This window comes from Pseudorca crassidens, chromosome 11, assembly GCF_039906515.1.
Source record: "Pseudorca crassidens isolate mPseCra1 chromosome 11, mPseCra1.hap1, whole genome shotgun sequence".
NCBI lineage: Eukaryota > Metazoa > Chordata > Mammalia > Artiodactyla > Delphinidae > Pseudorca > Pseudorca crassidens.
The window spans coordinates 80,897,533-80,915,753 of record NC_090306.1 but is presented as its reverse complement, the minus strand read 5'-3'; the positions used below and the strand labels follow the sequence as shown (position 1 = coordinate 80,915,753).

The 18,221-nt window shown below is 37.1% G+C and overlaps 1 protein-coding gene across 7 annotated transcripts in view; it reads right to left on the bottom strand.

The window, feature by feature from the left end:
* The window catches only part of VEZT (vezatin, adherens junctions transmembrane protein), an 80,775-nt gene that overhangs the window by 41,005 nt on the left and 21,549 nt on the right, over nt 1–18,221 (bottom strand). For 5 of the 7 annotated variants that reach the window (XM_067697578.1, XM_067697581.1, XM_067697579.1 and 2 more), the window contains exons 2-3: nt 5,129–5,263; nt 1,513–1,599 (exon numbers count right to left, since the gene is read on the bottom strand). In XM_067697578.1, coding sequence (XP_067553679.1) covers nt 1,513–1,599; nt 5,129–5,263 — 222 coding nt within the window. Of the gene's footprint in view, nt 1–1,512; nt 1,600–5,128; nt 5,264–17,501; nt 17,655–18,221 lie in introns of those variants that run through there. The other 2 variants (XM_067697580.1, XM_067697584.1) reach the window with 2 other exon arrangements.

The following is an 18,221-nucleotide window of genomic DNA, read 5'->3' as shown; positions in this document are numbered from 1 at the left end:
ATCTTTATAAAAGGAAGAGACTGGTTCAATGTCTGTATAGATAACAAATTTTTAAATATTTCATAACCAAGGGGAAAAGTCAAGCAATCTCATGCCAGATGCTAACTGGTCAATTCCTTGTTCCATTACTAGTAAACTATTTCTCAGGAATGTACTTCCTACAATTCTGTATAATATAGGCACAAAAGGGATGCATTCAGAAGCTGGTACTTTACAGTGAAATATGACATGAAGCATGTGGCCAGTGATAAAGAACCAAGAATGAAAAGATCAGGACTATGCAGACTATGATTAAACCACAGAAAAATGTATATGGATCCATATACCTTACCACAGCCCTAGTATCACTGAAGAATGAGGATGGCTCCACCTGGCTAGAGATGATGTCTACGTAGATGACAAGACACTTCATTGACCTTTTCAACACACCTATGAAGACGAAACTCTGAACAGAGAACTTGCCCATATAGATTGCTAAAAAAGTAATTTTAGTCAGTCAAAACATAGTAATACTCAAGTTAGAAAGGTGGTACATTATAATGAAAAGAACCTGGGATTTGAAACCAGGAGACCCGAGTTCAAATTCTGATTCACTTTCTAGCTGAACATTCTTCAACAATTCACTTAATAAGTATTCTTAACCAAACTGAAATGTCTGAACCTCAGGCTTCCAAATGGTAGAACACACTAAACCTTATATAGCATTTGGATTAACAAATCAAAATGTGAAAGCACTTTGTAAACATCCTTTGACAAATGATAGTTTACAAGAATGATAATTATCATCTTAAGGTCACAGGGCAGCAGAAGATTCTGAAATCTGCTTACTTGTGAGTCATAAGAATTTTAAAACTTTAATTTTTTTAGCTATATTACCTAAACTTCATATTGTTAAGATGTACTCCCTCTTGGGGCTCAGAGATCAAGCTAGTCTTTGGGAAATTCTGTGATTTATCAGTCCCGGAAGACTAAATTTTATATATGAAGTTGTCAGAGAATGGTAGATTAATGATAAATAAATTAGGGAGGAACCACTCTTGATTTTGCCCAAACTTTGTAAACATAGGCTGTGGAATAGAGACAGTCAGGTTCCTAATAAAAAGGGGGAGGATCCCACTAATAGATCTATTCCCTTCCTCACGGAGAGGAATACCTGTCAATGGAGGAAGACGGCAGCAGGAAATGAGTAATCTAACAAATAGGGCTTCAATAATTACCAGAATATACTATTCTCAGTGGCTAATAACCTCTTAGAAGATAATATTAATGAGTCCAAATGCAAAGATCTCCAGTTACTGAAGAACTTCCTTTCCTTTTTTTTTTCCCCTTAGGTGATACAAACAAACTTTAACACTTCATGAAGCAGATCAGTCTCCTTTTGAAGAACAGCCCAGAATTTCTAATCAAAATCAATCACTGCCCAAATCAGTAGCAAAACAAATTCGGATTCATCAATTTTCTTACTAATAAACTGGAGTCCTGAAAAGTGACAAAAAAGAAGTGAACACTCACCAACTTGTGAAGTAAGTCATCATTCTTACTGCACTGAACCAAAATCCAGCTTTTGATGGTTTCAGCCACTTTTAACAGGATGCCTCGCTGAAGGAGATGAATGACATTGTAAAGGATTATTAAACCACACCTCAATAGCAGAAAAACTTCAAATAACTTACTTCTAATTAATCATAATTTTTATCAGAAAAAGAAAAAAGTCATCTAGGTTATATTATATGCTTTGCCAGCGTGTTGCAGCCTCCTTATTAGATCCCCAATTTACTCACACATCAGAATCACCTGGAGGATTCAGTCAGAAACATACTCCTGGGCCCCCCAACTAAAGATTCAGATTCAGTGAGTTTGGAATGAGACCTATAAACCTACGTATCTTGGGTACACTATATACTACCTATGTCCACATGACGGTGGTATTGGGTATGTATTTCAAAATGAAAACCAAGTACTCCAAGTTCTCAAATATTAAGAGCATTTCATTCTATAATACTAAGGCAGAAAGATATTTTAATCAATTTTAGAAAAACTGTCTCATATTGAAATAAAAGTTATATTATTGAATCAATCAAAAATTCAATTTACCTTAATAGCCCATTTCCTGAGCAGGCCAGTAAATGGAGTTTACTTTCATTGAGTGACTATTATATTCCAGGTACTGAAAAAGGGTCATGGGAACAAAGATGAATATACATAACTGCTGTTTTCAAGAACTTAGAAGAGACAGTACAAATAATTACAAACCAATGTAAAATCTGAAAAAGTGTGGGAAAAAGGAGGTCAAGAGGAGCTGACACTGGAGCTAAGCCCTAATAGATGAATAGGAATTTAATAACAACGGAGGGAAGAACACTCCAGGCAAGGGGAAAGGATGAATAAAGGAGAGACCCATGGAAGTACATGCCATTGGGGATGGTGGCATAGTTTGGGACAGTTAAGACCCAAGGGAAGAATAATGAAGTTTAAAAGGTACACTGAGATTGTAAAAGACTGTGGTCTTAATAACAGTTTAGAATTTATCCTATAGACGGTGAGGAGTCACCAAAGGTTTTTATATAAGGAAGTGAAACAATAAAAATCAGCACTTCAGAAAAATAACTGGCAACAGTGCAGAGGCTGTACTAGCAGGGAATGAGCTCTGCCAAGAAGCATGATTAGAAGGATATACAACAGCCCAGCTAAATAATGATAAAGCCTTGAACTAGGGTAGCAAAAATGGTAATAAGTAAGGATTGGCTTTTAGAGACAAAGAAGTTGAGTCACTTAATGACCAAATCAATGTGGGAGTGATGGGAAATTGCAAGATAATTGAGAGGGTGGTAATTTGGGAATACAGAAAGAATATTTTGTTTCAGGAATGCTGAGAAAAAAAAGTTGTTTTAGACATGTTGAATCTGAGTTGCCTGGAGCACAGGCAAATGGAAATGTCTAACAAGTATCTGGAACTCAGTGAAAATGGAGAATAAACAAAAGAGGCCAATGAGGGTAAGAAAGTAGATGAGATAGCTCAGAGAAAACAGATCAAGCAAAGAGGACTGATGCTGAAACTTTGTGGGAGGAATGTTTAAGAATAATCACAGGAACAGAAACCAGAAAAATATACAGAGAATGAATATTCATGAAAAGAATACCAGTACAGACTACTCAATAAGTACTTTAACAATCACATTAAAAAAAAAAGTTTAAAAAGGGTGATTAATGCTAATAACTGTTTCATCATGAACTCATACAGAAAATTTGCTTTCCAAAGAAAATAACTGCTATTTCATAGCTTGAACAGAATTTGGGGGGCAATTCTAAAAATATATCCCCTAAGAAGGAATAACAAATCTTTCTAAAATTTAGCTGCTTCATATCTAGAAAAACTCCATTCTAGAAAGATATAGCTTGTACAGTTGAAATGTGTAATATGAAGACTAAATGAATTTTCTAGACGTGGTAATTTTGAAAAACACCCTCTGGCTATGCTTTTTACTGTTCCTCTGTTTCTAAGAGGATGAAATTTTAAACTCTCATTTATTTATAAATTAATAACAACATTTCTATATGTAAAAATACCTGTCATAAATGAAAATTAAATACTTACAAAACCCAAGTTTACACACACACACTCACACACACAAGAGGTCAATGTCCATTTCCTGCCCTAGCACTATCCCTTGGCCCATTCTTTGTCTTTTGTTGCCAAGTAATCTCAAATTCAAATTTTAGTCTGTAAATAATCTTTTATTTTTATTATTTTTAAAAAATATTTATTTATTTGGCCATGCCGGGTCTTAGTTGCGGCACTCAGGATCCCCACTGTGGCATGCAGAATCTTCAGTTGCGGCATGCAAACTCTTAGTTGCAGCATGTGATATCTAGTTCCCCAACCAGGGATTGAACCCGGGCCCCCTGCATTGGGAGCGCGAAGTCTTAGCCACTGGACCACCAGGGAAGTCCCAATAATCTTTTAGATATATCTTTAGGTTTTGCTTTCAAAACTTTTCCCAGGAACATTCATATTTGAAAGGAGCAAGGAGAAGAAAGGGTTTAAGTACAGAGGACTCTTGCTCCCCTAACTCCCACCTTGTGAGTGTTAGTGGGAAAAAAACCCACATTTCTTTGGTGTTTACTCTGCTGTTGCAATTGGGCCCAGCTTGTTTACCTCACATTTTAGAGTTTTTCTAAGATGTACAGAAGGAAAGATCTTTTCCTTTCTATCACACAGAGTAAATGACTAATTGAAAACTTTAAAATCCTTCTCCCAAAAGGAACTTGAATTATAATAAAACACTGATTAAACTAGAATGCTTGAGAAATGAGGTAATCTGGTTATAGTTTTTCCTGTTAAATTAGAAATCCTTTTGTTAAAACTGAAATATACTGGAATTTTTCTTATTTTAATAAATACAGCTAATAAAACATGAATCAATCTAGTAAATGTATTTTATAGAACATAATTATTGGTGGCTTCTTCTAGTATCTCAGCCTCACAATGATGTACATCAACTATGAAATATTTACTGTATAAAAGTAAATGATACCGCAGATATAAAGGGCATCAGAAATTGTAAATACACCCACTCCATCATATATCCTTGAAACTGTTTATTAAGTATTAATTTGCTTTCTTATAATTTGCATTCTCTTTAAAAAATTTTTTTTGTTTTTTCTACACTTGCTATCCCACTATTTTTTCTTTTTTTTAAAATTAGTTATCTATTTTATACATATTAGTGTATATATGTCAATCCCAATCTCTCTCAAAGAAAAAAATTCTAGTTACTATAGGAATCCTATAGTTGGGTTCTCATTAAGGTTTTAGTTTATTTTTCTGGTTCCTTCCAGATAACTTCAATGTTTAAATATGTAATATATTTTAATCTTCAATCATATTAATTTTAATTCATTATACAAACTACCCCATGAGATAGTCCAAAACAGCAAGGATTCATGTTTATCTAAACAGACACATACTACTGATGAAATAAAAATTAAAGTCTTACCAGTGCAAGGGAGAACATGAAGGTGCCAACAAGGTGTTTTTTTGTTTTTTGCAAGCATAAGGGTAAAGGCAGTTTAAATAGTCAGTAAAGAACAAAAGATTGAGTCAAAGAGAATGAGTATGCCTTCTTACTTTTGGCAGGGCTCTTGCAGGAGGCTTTTGTTGTCCCTCTGTCACTGTGCATTTTTCTGGTTTTGGTGACAGAGAAGAACATACTTCGAAGTCTGTGTGTCCCAGATCCTGTAAGTACTGGTAAAGTGGAGAATTCTGAAAGAGATATAAAGTAAATTTCAAGATCATTACTACAGTTGACTCTTTAACAATAAGGGTTTGAACTGTGGGGTTCCACTTTGATGAAGATTTTTAAAAATAAATACATATTATAGCACTACACAATGGAGGGTTGGTTGAAGACCGGGAAGAGGAACTGAGAACAGAGAGGGCTGACTGTGAAGTTATACGCGGGTGGGTGCCTCTAACTCCCCTGTTTCAAAGGTCAACTGTATTTCAGAAGTTTTAGAGGGCAAATTCAACATTATGACAGTATGCCCAAATTCTTTAAGGCTTCTTCTATAAAGAACTGAATTGTCTGTCACAATGCCACGTAACATTAAAAAAAAAAATCAACAAATAATTCAACAGAGTAACCCAAAAAAGGAAAAACTAAATAAAACACAGACTTTTTCTTTTGAGTGAGTACCAGCAAGAAAAAATGAATTCAGGAATATGAGTAGATTTGTTAAGCAATTTCTTTGTCCAAATTTTTGTAGTATTAGAATAGATTGCTTCATAATAGCTAATCCTGGCTAAAGATAGCTCCGAAAAGGACCTACAGTGAAAAATAGTTATTACTTGAAGCCAAGAAGAATTAATCAATGATCATACTATATCAAATATAAATTTATCCTACCATCATATTGATTAATTCATTCAGGCACAAATGAGTATTATGTATCATATGCCAGCACTGTAAACAAACTTAAAACTCCAAGAAAGTTACCTAAAATATGCCTATATAAAGCATATAGCAAATAAGAGAGGTAGGTTTGTGCAGGTTAAGAACACAAACTCTGGAGCCAGACTGCGGATTCAAATCCCAATTCTGCCTCTTACTAGCTTGGTAACCCATGGCAAATTATAATCCTTCTCTGCTTTGGCTGTCTCATCTAAAAACAGGAATAATAACTAATACCTAACACATAGGGTTCTTACGAGGACTAAATAAATATAAAGCATTTAGAACAGTCCTTGGCACATAGTAAGCATTCAATTTATACCTCAACTTTATAAGAGCTATGTGGAAAGAGCACAGGTTTTGGAACAGACCAAAAAAAAAAAAAAAAGAACATCAAACAGAAACATCATCATCACTATTGAATGAAAATCCATGGGACAACTCTTTCTAGATAAGTGGCAAGTTTTAATTTTAACTTTTAGCCTTTTCTAAAGCACAAAGTTGGTAAATGTTTAAAATAAACCTTGATTCCATTCAACAAGATTTTTAATACTTAAAAAAGACATTATGTCAGATATTAGAGATACAATAACAACAGCCACTCAGATGACATAGTGCTATGTGGCAACACCTCAACTAAGCATTTTACATGCATCGTCTCAGTTAAGGTTTACAACAAACTAAATTACCATCATCATTACTACTGTTATTCCCATTTCATAGATGAGGAAAGATTCACTCAGCTAGAGAAAGCTGGATAGGTCTGACTCCAAAGCCAGTGCTCTGAAATATTGTGCTATATTACCTAAAATTACAAATACTCCCTCCTGTGTTTAGAGAGGAAGACACCAAAGAAGCTTACTTATAGTTTAGTACAGAGACAGGAAGCAAATTAATAATTACAGGAATGTACTGGTTGCTATGGAAACAGAGGAGAGGTAGCTAAATTAGACCAACACTTTTAGGGAATACATCTTTGAGTCTGGAAAAATGAGGAAGAGTGGGAATTTGCTGGACTGGTAGCAATTCACTGGCTATTAATTTGAGGGAACAGGAAGATGAGTCAGATGCCTTCCTTTTAAGCTATGTTTAATTTCTCTTTTGAGAAAAATATGCAAAAATTTTAAAAATAAGCAGGAAGAATTTACTGTCTTATCCCTGTTATCAGACTTAAAATCTCTGGTGGCACAAATGGTTAATTTTTTCATCACCCATAATGTATCTTCAAATATTGCCTTGAGTTACCCAATCTGTATTTTCAAACTGAACTGTGAACCCCACCCTGCTCTGCCCCCAGAGTGGCAAAAGAACAAGAACGCTAGCTCTCTGGGCTGACCTTTGGAAAAGTTTACATACTTCAGAAAAAAACCCAAAACTTGTTTTTAAGGCAGTAGAACCCTTTCTTCAAATGAACTCCCATGGGGAAGAACAATAAATAAGATGGATCAAAGTGGAGTTACTCTAATTCAAGGGTCATCAAACTTCTTCTGTAAAAGGCCAGATAGTAAATATTTTAGGCTTTGCAGGCCATATGGTCTCTGTTGCAACTCATCAAGTCCGTTGCAGTAGTGTGAAAGCAGCCACGGACAATATATAGACCAATGAATGTGGTTATGTTCCAGTAAAACCTTATTTATGGAAATACCAAACTTTATAATTTTCATGCATCACAAAATATCATTCTTTTGATATTTTCCCCAACCATTAAAAAAACGTAAAACGGGTTTCCCTGGTGGCGCAGTGGCTGAGAGTCCGCCTGCCAATGCAGGGGACACGGGTTTGGGACACGGGTTCGTGCCCCGGTCCGGGAAGATCCCACATGCCGCGGAGTGGCTGGGCCCTGTGAGCCATGGCCGCTGAGCCTGCGCGTCCGGAGCCTGTGCTCCGCAACGGGAGAGGCCACAACAGTGAGAGGCCCACGTATCGCCAAAAAAACCCACAAAAAACAAAAAACAACGTAAAACACCATTCTTTATTCACCAGCCATATAAAAAGGCACAGAGGGAATACAAATTGGCCCAACAGCCTTAGTTTGTTGACTCCCAACTCAATTAAGATCATGAGGTACACTCTTGCCTGCTAATTGTTCTCTGGGAGGAGGCCTGGGGTCTGGGGATGGGGCCAAACCTCTTTTTTTTTTTTTTTTTTTGTGGTACGCAGGCCTCTCACTGTTGTGGCCTCTCCCGTTGCGGAGCACAGGCTCCGGACGCGCAGGCTCAGCAGCCATGTCTCACGGGCCCAGCCGCTCCGCCGCATGTGGGATCTTCCCGGACCGGGGCATGAACCCGTTTCCCCTGCATCGGCAGGCGGACTCTCAACCACTGCACCACCAGGGAAGCCCCCAAACCTCTTGTTATTCAAACTGTAATGTCCTTCTTTACAGCACACTTAGCTGATGCTAAGTCAGCACTGACCACAATATCCCTTCATTTTCCAGCTTATGTCACAGCTCACAAAATAACAAAATGGAGTATCTGTAACACAGATTTTTAAGAAGTGATTACACAGAAGAGATACAATGAATACTTTGTTCTCCCTTTTTGTTTACACATTAAGAGCATACACAGTTTGGATCACCATAGTCTGGAACACTTGCTATTTCATATTTCACAAAACAGCAGCATTAATTGTTTACCTTGTGTACTACTGATAATGTCCAACAGTGTCTTTTTTTAAAAAATATTTATTTATTTATTTATGGCTGTGTTGGGTCTTCGTTGCTGTGCACAGGTTTTCTCTAGTTGCGGCGAGCGGGAGCTACTCTGTTGTGATGCGCGGGCTTCTCATTGCCGTGGCTTCTTTTGTTGCAAAGCACGGGCTCTAGGCGCACAGGCTTCAGTAGTTGTGGCACGTTGGCTCAGTAGTTGTGGCTCATGGGCTCTAGAGCACAGGCTCAGTAGTTGTGGCGCACGGGCTTAGTTGCTCCACGGCATGTGGGATCTTCCCAGGCCAGGGCTTGAACCTGTGTCCCCTGCACTGGCAGGTGGATTCTTAACCAATGCGCCACCAGGGAAGCCCCAACAGTGTCTTTTGATAGTAATTCTACCAGTAACTTATTCTGACTTTTCTCCAAAAAAAACTTCTCAATAACTTTTTGGCTGGTTCATAAGCTTCTGGTCAAAGGTGTGACATACATACCCATTTGTGCTACGCAACTATGAATGATGCCTTAGTAGTTCTGGTTCCTTCCTCATCTTTAGTGATAGAATTCATCACTTTCAGCCTAGAAAGCACTGTTTTACAGTTCTGGAAAATTCTGGCTTGCCAAGGCCATCATTGTACTTTGTTTCATGACTTTATGTAACTAAGTTTTCGGCAAAATTTCAGAGTAGACCACCTCTGGAGACAAGGGATGAAGGTACTGCAGGTCCAATAAAAGGTTAGTTCCAGTCATCATCGTATTTCATGTCTGCACTCTTCTCTTTTTGGCTGTTAATGCAAATCATATCACGTTCTAACACATATAAACTCAGACTATATGAACACTAAAGCTGTACTATGTTTATGATAGTATTTTGAGTTGTAGCATTTATTTTACTATTTTATTTCCACTTTTACGATTCAATCACCTTTGAGCCAAAAGAAAATTTTAAATTTAACCAATGATGGGACTTCCCTGGTGGCGCAGTGGTTAAGAGGGGACACAGGTTTGAGCCCTGGTCCGGGATGATCCCACATGCCGCAGAGCAACTAAGGCCGTGAGCCACAACTACTGAGCCTGTGTGCCACAACTACTGAAGCCCATGCGCGCCTAGAGCCCATGCGCTGCAACAAAGAGAAGCCACTGCAATGAGAAGCCTGCACACCGCCAAAGAAGAGCAGCCCCCGCTCGCCGCAACTAGAGAAAGCCCGCACGCAGCAACAAAGACCCAACGCAGCCCAAAATTAATTTAAAAAATTTAACCAATGATAACACACAAATGAAAAACAAACATCCTTTGGTTAACAAACTGAACATTAGCCAAGAAGAACAATGATAGACCTTGTAGCACATAAGCAATTTTTAAGAATGCAAAGGGATTTTTAGTAAAGTTATTATTTTATATTAATTTTAAAAATGTCTGGCAGATAAAATTATCTTTTTCTCTGAAACTGCCAATTAACCTGTGCACTATTTGAAAGATCTCAGATAACCAAATCACGACCATTGGTTCTCAAATTGTTTTGGTCTCAAGACCCCTTTATGGTCTTAAAAATTATTGAAGCTCTCAAAGAGCTTCTGTTTATGTGGCTGTCTAACAATATTTACCATATTAGAAATTGAAACTAAAAAATTGAAACATTTATTAACTTACCTAAAATAACAATAAACCCATTATAAATTTATGTAAACAACATAATTTTAATGAAAAATTTTTTTCCACAATGAAAGAAATTTATTAAGAGTGGACTGTTTTGTATTTTTGCACCTCTCTTAAAGTCTACCTTAACAGGAGGTAGCTGGATTCTTATATCCACTTCTGTATTGAATCAGTTGTAATTTTTTATTTTGGATGAAGTATATAAAGAAAATCAGACCTTAAACAGATATGTAGTTGGAAATGGAGGAGTATTTTAAGTCTTTTCTGATAACTGTGTTATCAAAGAATAGCCATACCAAACTTGACAAGTGATAACTTTCTTTAAAAAATGAAGAGTGATATCTTCCCACCCAACTATTTTATTTATTTATTATTTTTTTAGATGTTGGGGGTAGGAGTTTATTAATTAATTTATTTATTTTTGCTGTGTTGGGTCTTCGTTTCTGTGCGAGGGCTTTCTCTAGTTGTGGCAAGCGGGGGCCACTCTTCATTGCGGTGCGCGGGCCTCTCATTATCGCGGCCTCTCTTGCTGCAGAGCACAGCCTCCAGACGTGCAGGATCAGTAGTTGTGGCTCACGGGCCTAGTTGCTCCGTGGCATGTGGTATCCTCCCAGACCAGGGCTCGAACCCGTGTTCCCTGCATTAGCAGGCAGATTCTCAACCACTGCGCCACCAGGGAAGCCCCGACAAGTGATAATTTTGAAAAGGTTAATTTTAACAGGCAATACGAAACCATATTGATTAGCTTTTCATACTCTGCACATGCATGTCAGAATGAGAAAGAGGCAAATAATGTCTTCGTATAAAACATGATCACTCAATATAAAATACTTTTTCTTTTACAGCAAGGTGAGGCTCCCTACTGCAACAGCCTTAACCACTATATTTGGAGGTTTGCAGCTATTAGGCTTAAAAACGAACACACAGAAATTTCTATGATTCATATAATGAGTATTATTATAGGTTGATCCAGCTTTAGGAAGGGACTTTTGTGTGTGTGTGTGGAGGGTAAGGCAGAGTAGGTGGTGATAGGTAATTTTCTCTGTTATAACTTTTTCCTTGGTTCAAGCGAAACAGAACCACAAATGTTTCAGTTAAGTTGTTTTCTTGAAGAGAAATTATTAGCACTGGACTCAAACTGTAATTCTGTAGTATTGGAGAATGTTACTGTTGCCAAAAGAAATATGAGAAATCCCAGACACAGCATGTGGGAGCTTCTCCTCAGGAAATCCTTGTGGTTCACTATTCCTGTAAATTTTAGCTGACAGAAAACACACATCATAGCACCAGAAAGAATTTTGCTCAGTGAAAAAATTCCAACAGTCCTTGGTTGTGCTAAGATTGTTCTGATAACTGAAATATATTTTTGTAAGAAAAATAAACAAAAATAGACAGGAAACCCCAATATTTTTGCTGAACAAGCACTGCAATAAAATGACTCTCTAAGTCCCGGACTACCTGCACTTCATGCTCCCCCCAAGATATCAGATCCCACACTAATGGATATATAAAGTTTGAATGCATTTTAATGCATTGTTTATTTTCTGCATGATTCATGGTGCATTCTATAGAAGTGCCAGTACCATTATTGCTGGTTTGTATTTAGAAAGGAAGATTAACTGGTGCAGAAATGGAGGTGATGAGTAAAATGCTTTTATTATTAGGTTTGCTATCCTAAACCACTTTAAACCCTTACGGATAGAACAAGTTGTAACCATTCAGGTTCTAGCCCAGAAAGGGAAGAGTAGGCCAAACCTGGCAGAATTAGACAACTCATAATAATAAATACTAATTAAATATCCTCCATGTAGCAGGTAATATGTAGGCACAGGGGAGAAAACAAAACAGGTGAGGTCTTTGCTAAAAAAGTTTCATCCTATGACACTTCTGATAAAACCATGGTACGGGGCTTCCCTGGTGGCGCAGTAGTTGAGAGTCCGCCTGCCGATGCAGGGGACACGGGTTTGTGCCCCGGTCCGGGAAGATCCCACATGCCGCGGAGCAGCTGGGCCCGTGAGCCATGGCCGCTGAGCCTGCGCGTCCGGAGCCTGTGCTCCGCAACGGGAGAGGCCACAACAGTGAGAGGCCCACGTACCGCAAAAAAACCCAAAAAACCCCCCAAAAAACCATGGTACACTCGGCTTTCAACAGTACCAAGGAAAATGCTGAGTAGTAACCCCACAAGTTATGCAGCTCAAACTGTCAACAATGCTGAGGTTGAGAAATCCTGTTTTAGAGTATAAGGAATCACAGGTTGAAAAAATTCCCCCCAAATAAGTAACCCAGCAGCTGCTTTCATTACTTACTTCTTACTTTGGGAAAATGATTCAAAAACCAAAATGGAAAATTAGTTATTTTTCCATGACTTGCAATCTAAAAACTCAATAGGCTCTCCAACAGTGAAATAAGTTACCTTCAAAATAACTGTATCAGAGTTTATGCATTAAAATTTTAACCAGCCACCAATATTATATAAAACCAAAATAATTACAGCACTTGGTTATATTAGGAGATTATTTCTAAATGAACTTCTTGTTCGTCTAACTGAACCTCAGTTTTCCAATAAAATAATTTCCTTTTAAAAAATTTCTGTTGGGGTCTCAACATATATATTTCTTATATATAAGAAATATATATGTGACTAACTGGGCCACATATGTAACTAGGAAAGTTAGATATCTAAATAAATTTAGCTTCTTCCACAAATGGCATCTGACTAAGAAGTGGTTTCCTTTGGCTACTGGCACACCTGTCAATGCTATAGGCCCACAAGCAAGCACCTGCATCAGGCTGAGAAAACAGCCAGCAGAACCCTAAGATGCTCTTTCCAAACTAATCCTGATGTACCCTCTGGACACTCTCCTTCTCTTCCCCAGAAGAGCTCTCTCAGAAGAGTTATATACCTTTTTAGAAAAGCAATCTGTAGTCTGCAACAACTACTGGCCAAATTCTGATTCTGGCTCCTCATCAACTATTTGCTCTGTCTTCTAGATGCTAGTGATTGACTGCTAACAGCATTCCACTAGAAAAATTTAGCAAAAGGGAAACTTAAATGGCAATCATCATTTGTTCATCTACCACTAACCAGATATTTATTGAGCACCTACTATACTAACTACAGTTATAGTAATTTTCTACCATTAACTTCTCCCAGAATATATTCAAGGAAAAGTTAACTTTGCTTTACCTATAAAAGGAAACTGAGTTCAACAGCTCAACTTTATGGATTTTTTTTCTTACTGTTTTTAAATTAAAAATTCAAACAGTACAAAAAGATATAAAATGTGAAAAAACTTTTTTTCCTACCCCTAATCCCTACGCCTTCTCCCAAAATGTAATAAGCATTCTTTAGTTTGTGAATTCTTCCCCCCAAATTTGGTATCCATTTATGATTGAAAGTGGCTGTCAATAGAGATGACTAAGATGACTCCTAGATTTTTGGTTTGAACAAGTAGGTGGTACTATTTACTGAAATATAAAATAGCAGCAGAGGAACAAGTCTGAAGAGGGAGGCAATGAGTTACAGGCACCTGTGAGATATTCAAATGTGAGTAACTTGGACCTAAAATATTTGGAGAGCAGGAGAGTGGCCTAGTCTGAATGAATAGATTTTTTGGCAAACAGGTATGGTGGCAAACCCATACAATAGCATATAGGTATGGAAACACATGGAGTAAATGAGATCAGCTAAAGATAACACATAGTGTAAGAAGACAAGAGGGCCCTAAGAGAGATCAATATTTTAGAAGAGAGTGAAGCTGGAAAATAATAAGAGTAACAGTAAAAATAGTTAAGATTTGTTGAGTTTATTATATGTTAAACATTAAGCTAAGCATATTTTATAATACCTCATTTACTCCTAACAACGAACTTCTAAAGAGGTATTATTACTACCACCCCCATTTTAGAAGGAAACTGGGGTATATGGAGGTTAAATAACTTGTCCAAGGTCACCCAGCAGAATGTGAAGCTAGCTGGTCTGAGTCCAAAGCCTACACCCTTAACCGTAACACAAAATTGCCTGAGATCTAAAAGGAACCACTAACCCTTCTCTCACAAATTTGTCTTACTATTTTAAAATACAGGTTAAAAAAAATTTATTTACTTTATTTTTGGCTGCACTGGGTCTTCATTGTTGTGTGCAGGCTTTTCTCTGGTTGCGGCGAGTGGGGGGCTACTCTTCGTTGTGGTGTGTGGGTTTCTCTTCTTGCAGAGCACGGGTTTCAGTAGTTGTGGCACGCAGGCTCAGTAGTTGTGGCCCACGGGCTTAGTTGCTTCGCAGCATGCGGGATCTTCCCAGACCAGGGCTCAAACCCATATCCCCTGCATTGGCAGGTGGATTCTTAACCACTGTGCCACCAGAGAAGCCCTTAAAATATAGGTTTTATTGTACAGGTGTGGTGAGGCCAACAGATCAGCAGACAACTGCCATTGGAAAGACAGTTTGTTATATTCACAGATCCCAAGAGAAGGGAGCAGGTTGTGCCACAAGGGAGGGATGGGCATGTGGGCAGCACCAGGGTCAGTCAGGAGGGAGAGGAGGGAAATTATGGGAGAGAGCCTTTATTGTGCTTTCTGTGGGAAGGAATGGGCGAATGGGCAAGGCAAGGTAAGCAGGCTTAAGGCTGGCGAAATGGATGATTTCAGCAGTCTCTGGAGCATAGGGCCTGTCCCTAGTAGGGTCTGGTACCTGACCCCGGTATGATTAGGCAGATAGATAGTAGCCAGGTGAGTAGTGTACTATCATTTAGTAACCTGGGAGGAGCAATCCCTCCAAGGTCAGCAAGGCTCCAAGTTGTTAAATGCATCAGAATACAGAAAGTAAAGAGATGGCTAATATATGTCAGATTTTATATTCTGTAAGGTCTAAAATGCAGACCCTGCATGGTACAATTTTTAATTCACTTATATATTTCCCCCCCTCTCTTGAGGCTGTCCTCATCTCAAATTATTCCCCTTTCACTGGTGGCTCTAAGTTTCACAGAACTACAGTCTCTTAAATCCGGAAAACAAATCTGGATTTTTTTTCCTGTGAGTATATTTTAGAAAATGGCAGCTCCTCCAAACCTTCACAGAATTGGTATTCTAATGATCTATAGGCTCCATGATTTTTCTGTTTATTCATTCCAGGGTTCCAGTTTCCCACAGGCTATGGGGGCCATAGGTAGTGGACATCTGGAAATAGCCCTTGACTTGCTCCCTCTGCCCATTTCTCAGGCTAAAGCAGTGTTTACCTCTGGTTTGGAAATGTCAGTGGAGGCTGCTAATTCTGTTTGATGCTACCAGCTGCACTTTTTTCTCACAAGAGGATGATCAGTGTAGACTCTCATCTGTTTGTTGATTCCTTCCCCACAAATTCCTCCCCGAACAGCAGCACTAAACATTTACTGAGTAACCACACTGCCAGGCATTGTTCTAAGCATTTTTATGTACTAACTCTCATCTTTACAATAACCTTTTATGGCAGAACTCATTTAAGATAAGAGGAAACTAAGGCACAGAGAGACCAAGTAACTTGGCCAAGGTCACAGAAACAGTAAATGGTAGAGCCAGGATTTGAACCTAGGCAGCCTGACAGAGTTAAAGCTGTTATTTACTCCACTACATTGCAAATAACTTAAAGTAAATAAGTTCATTAACTTGGTCTAATATAGTATTTTGTATAGTTTGCATATTTTTTAACCAGAAACAGAACTTGTAATTTTTAAATTACTTAACAGATTAAGTTAGAAAATTCAAAACAGGTCAGGATAAGTCTCCCGATAATATCTACATTTATTACCAATCATTTCTCTTTCAGATGAGCTATAATTCATATGCATTTGCCTCAGATTACACAAGCCTAGAAGCTGGCTACAAAGAATCTTGTTTTAAAAATCCAATGAGCTGGACTTAAAAGTGGTTTGAAAGAGTAGAGTGTTATTACAATGACAATATATTCATGTGTGTTATTTGTGTGGAAAAAGGTGCCCAACGTAAGGTCTGATTAAAAAGATGCTGAATTCTTAATTTAGCAAATGAATAGAATGATCCCGAGCACTTTTCTATATCAAAACTAATGATCTACTTGACTATTACACAGTTCCTTTATTTACAGCATCAGTACTATATCAAAGCAAAATGTTAACTACTATCAATGTTATGTGATCTCTGCAAGTCTATATTAAACACAAAAAGCAATAGGAAAATAGTTAGCTACTAACAGAAGTTAGTAGGAGGCAGGAAGCATTGGCATAGAAACCTGAAATTGTGTGATGTAGAAGTAACTGTTAATGAAGACTTTACAATGATATAAATCTGTGCTTAGAAGCCTTTAATTTCCATTCCCTTGTTAATAGAATTTATCAAATTACTTACAGGTAACTTTATTTTAAAAGTCTGTATCAATTTTTAGTTTCTTCAGGAAAAAACTACTATAATTTAAGTTACATACTTTAAAAAGTTTCTATCATACCAGTAGAACCTCTAAAAGATCTTTTATTCAAAACAAAATCTTTAAGGAAAAAGATATCTGTAAAAGGAATCTGATGGAGAATATTTGCCTGAAAACAATTATTTATTAGCTATTAAAATATTTTAAAAGTCTTTTATCTGAATATTGCTTAAAGCTGTAGGTCTAAATGTGATTATCAATATAGAACAGCATTTTTTTGGAAAATATGATTGAAAAGGATGAACTCCCGTTGTCAGTTGCTATGATTTCCTTATTTCTTCCCAGCTAACTGCAGAACCCCACAAAATAAGCTGATGAGGAAGACAAGACTGTCATTACCAAATTACACAAGGTAGCTATTTTCTCTATTTTTAATGAAGAAGCTTTTGGTATATAAAGAGCTAAAACCGTCACAGTTAACAAAACCCTACAAAGGGAAATAAATTTCTCCACTACTATTAATTATAATGCCAATATACAGAATTTCTATAGACCTTTCACTTATCTTTAATCAGTAGACAATCACAAAGTATAATTTAAAAATAACTACTTATTGCCCCCCCCACCTTAAACCTTGAATAATATCATAGAAAAGTACCTTGAAAAATTAAAGATATTATAAAATAACAGGAAATACTTTTTGGAGTATACACATTTCAGTATAACTTCTAAATTACTATTCCAAAAGCCCCAAATCCATGTGTTAATTTAATTGTTCCTCATTATCAGCAAAGCAAAATCTAATCATAAAACTTAAAAAGATTAAGTAAGCTAAAAGGGTTCTTTAAAATTGGTCCAATGAATTAAACTACTCACAGGCAGCATAGTTCTAATTTCTCCACTTGACCTAGAGGAAAAATTTACTGCCTCTTGACCATATTCCTTTGATCCATACACTTCTTTCTTTGATGGTTCCCACTTGTTTCTCCAGCACTACCGTACAAAATGGCCACTGTACTGGAGGGCGTGTCTTCATCATTACTAAGCATTTTCCTATCAGAAGCAGTTCTTTGAAAAAACCTGAACATAATTTCTTCAGTGCCACTCAGTATTACTCCATAACTGCAGAAGTAGTAATAGGGATAGTGGTGTTTAAAAAATACCATTAGAGAATATTACTTAATATTTACATTTACTTAGGTTTTTTTTAAAAACCAACAGCAGATAAGACATATATTCATAAATTCTCCTGGCTGCAGGCTTCTGATATTTTCCAATAGAAATTCATCCTATCCAATTAATCTTTCATGAAATGTTATAAACAACAAAAAGCTTTAAAAACATTAACTTTACATTTTTCCTATATAATAGTACAAATATACTTAAGTACAATAGCATCTAGTCCAAAACAAAACATATTCATCAAAAGAAAGATGAAGAGATGCAAAGGGAGAAAACTCACACAGCTTATAGGTTCAACTGATTAAAAACAAAGAGCAATAGTGACTTGGTCTTAACTAAGGAAAGAGAAGAAAGTGATCCTGATTGAGCTCTCTCTAGTTCTTAGGCTACCCTTAATGTTATTCAGTATATGGT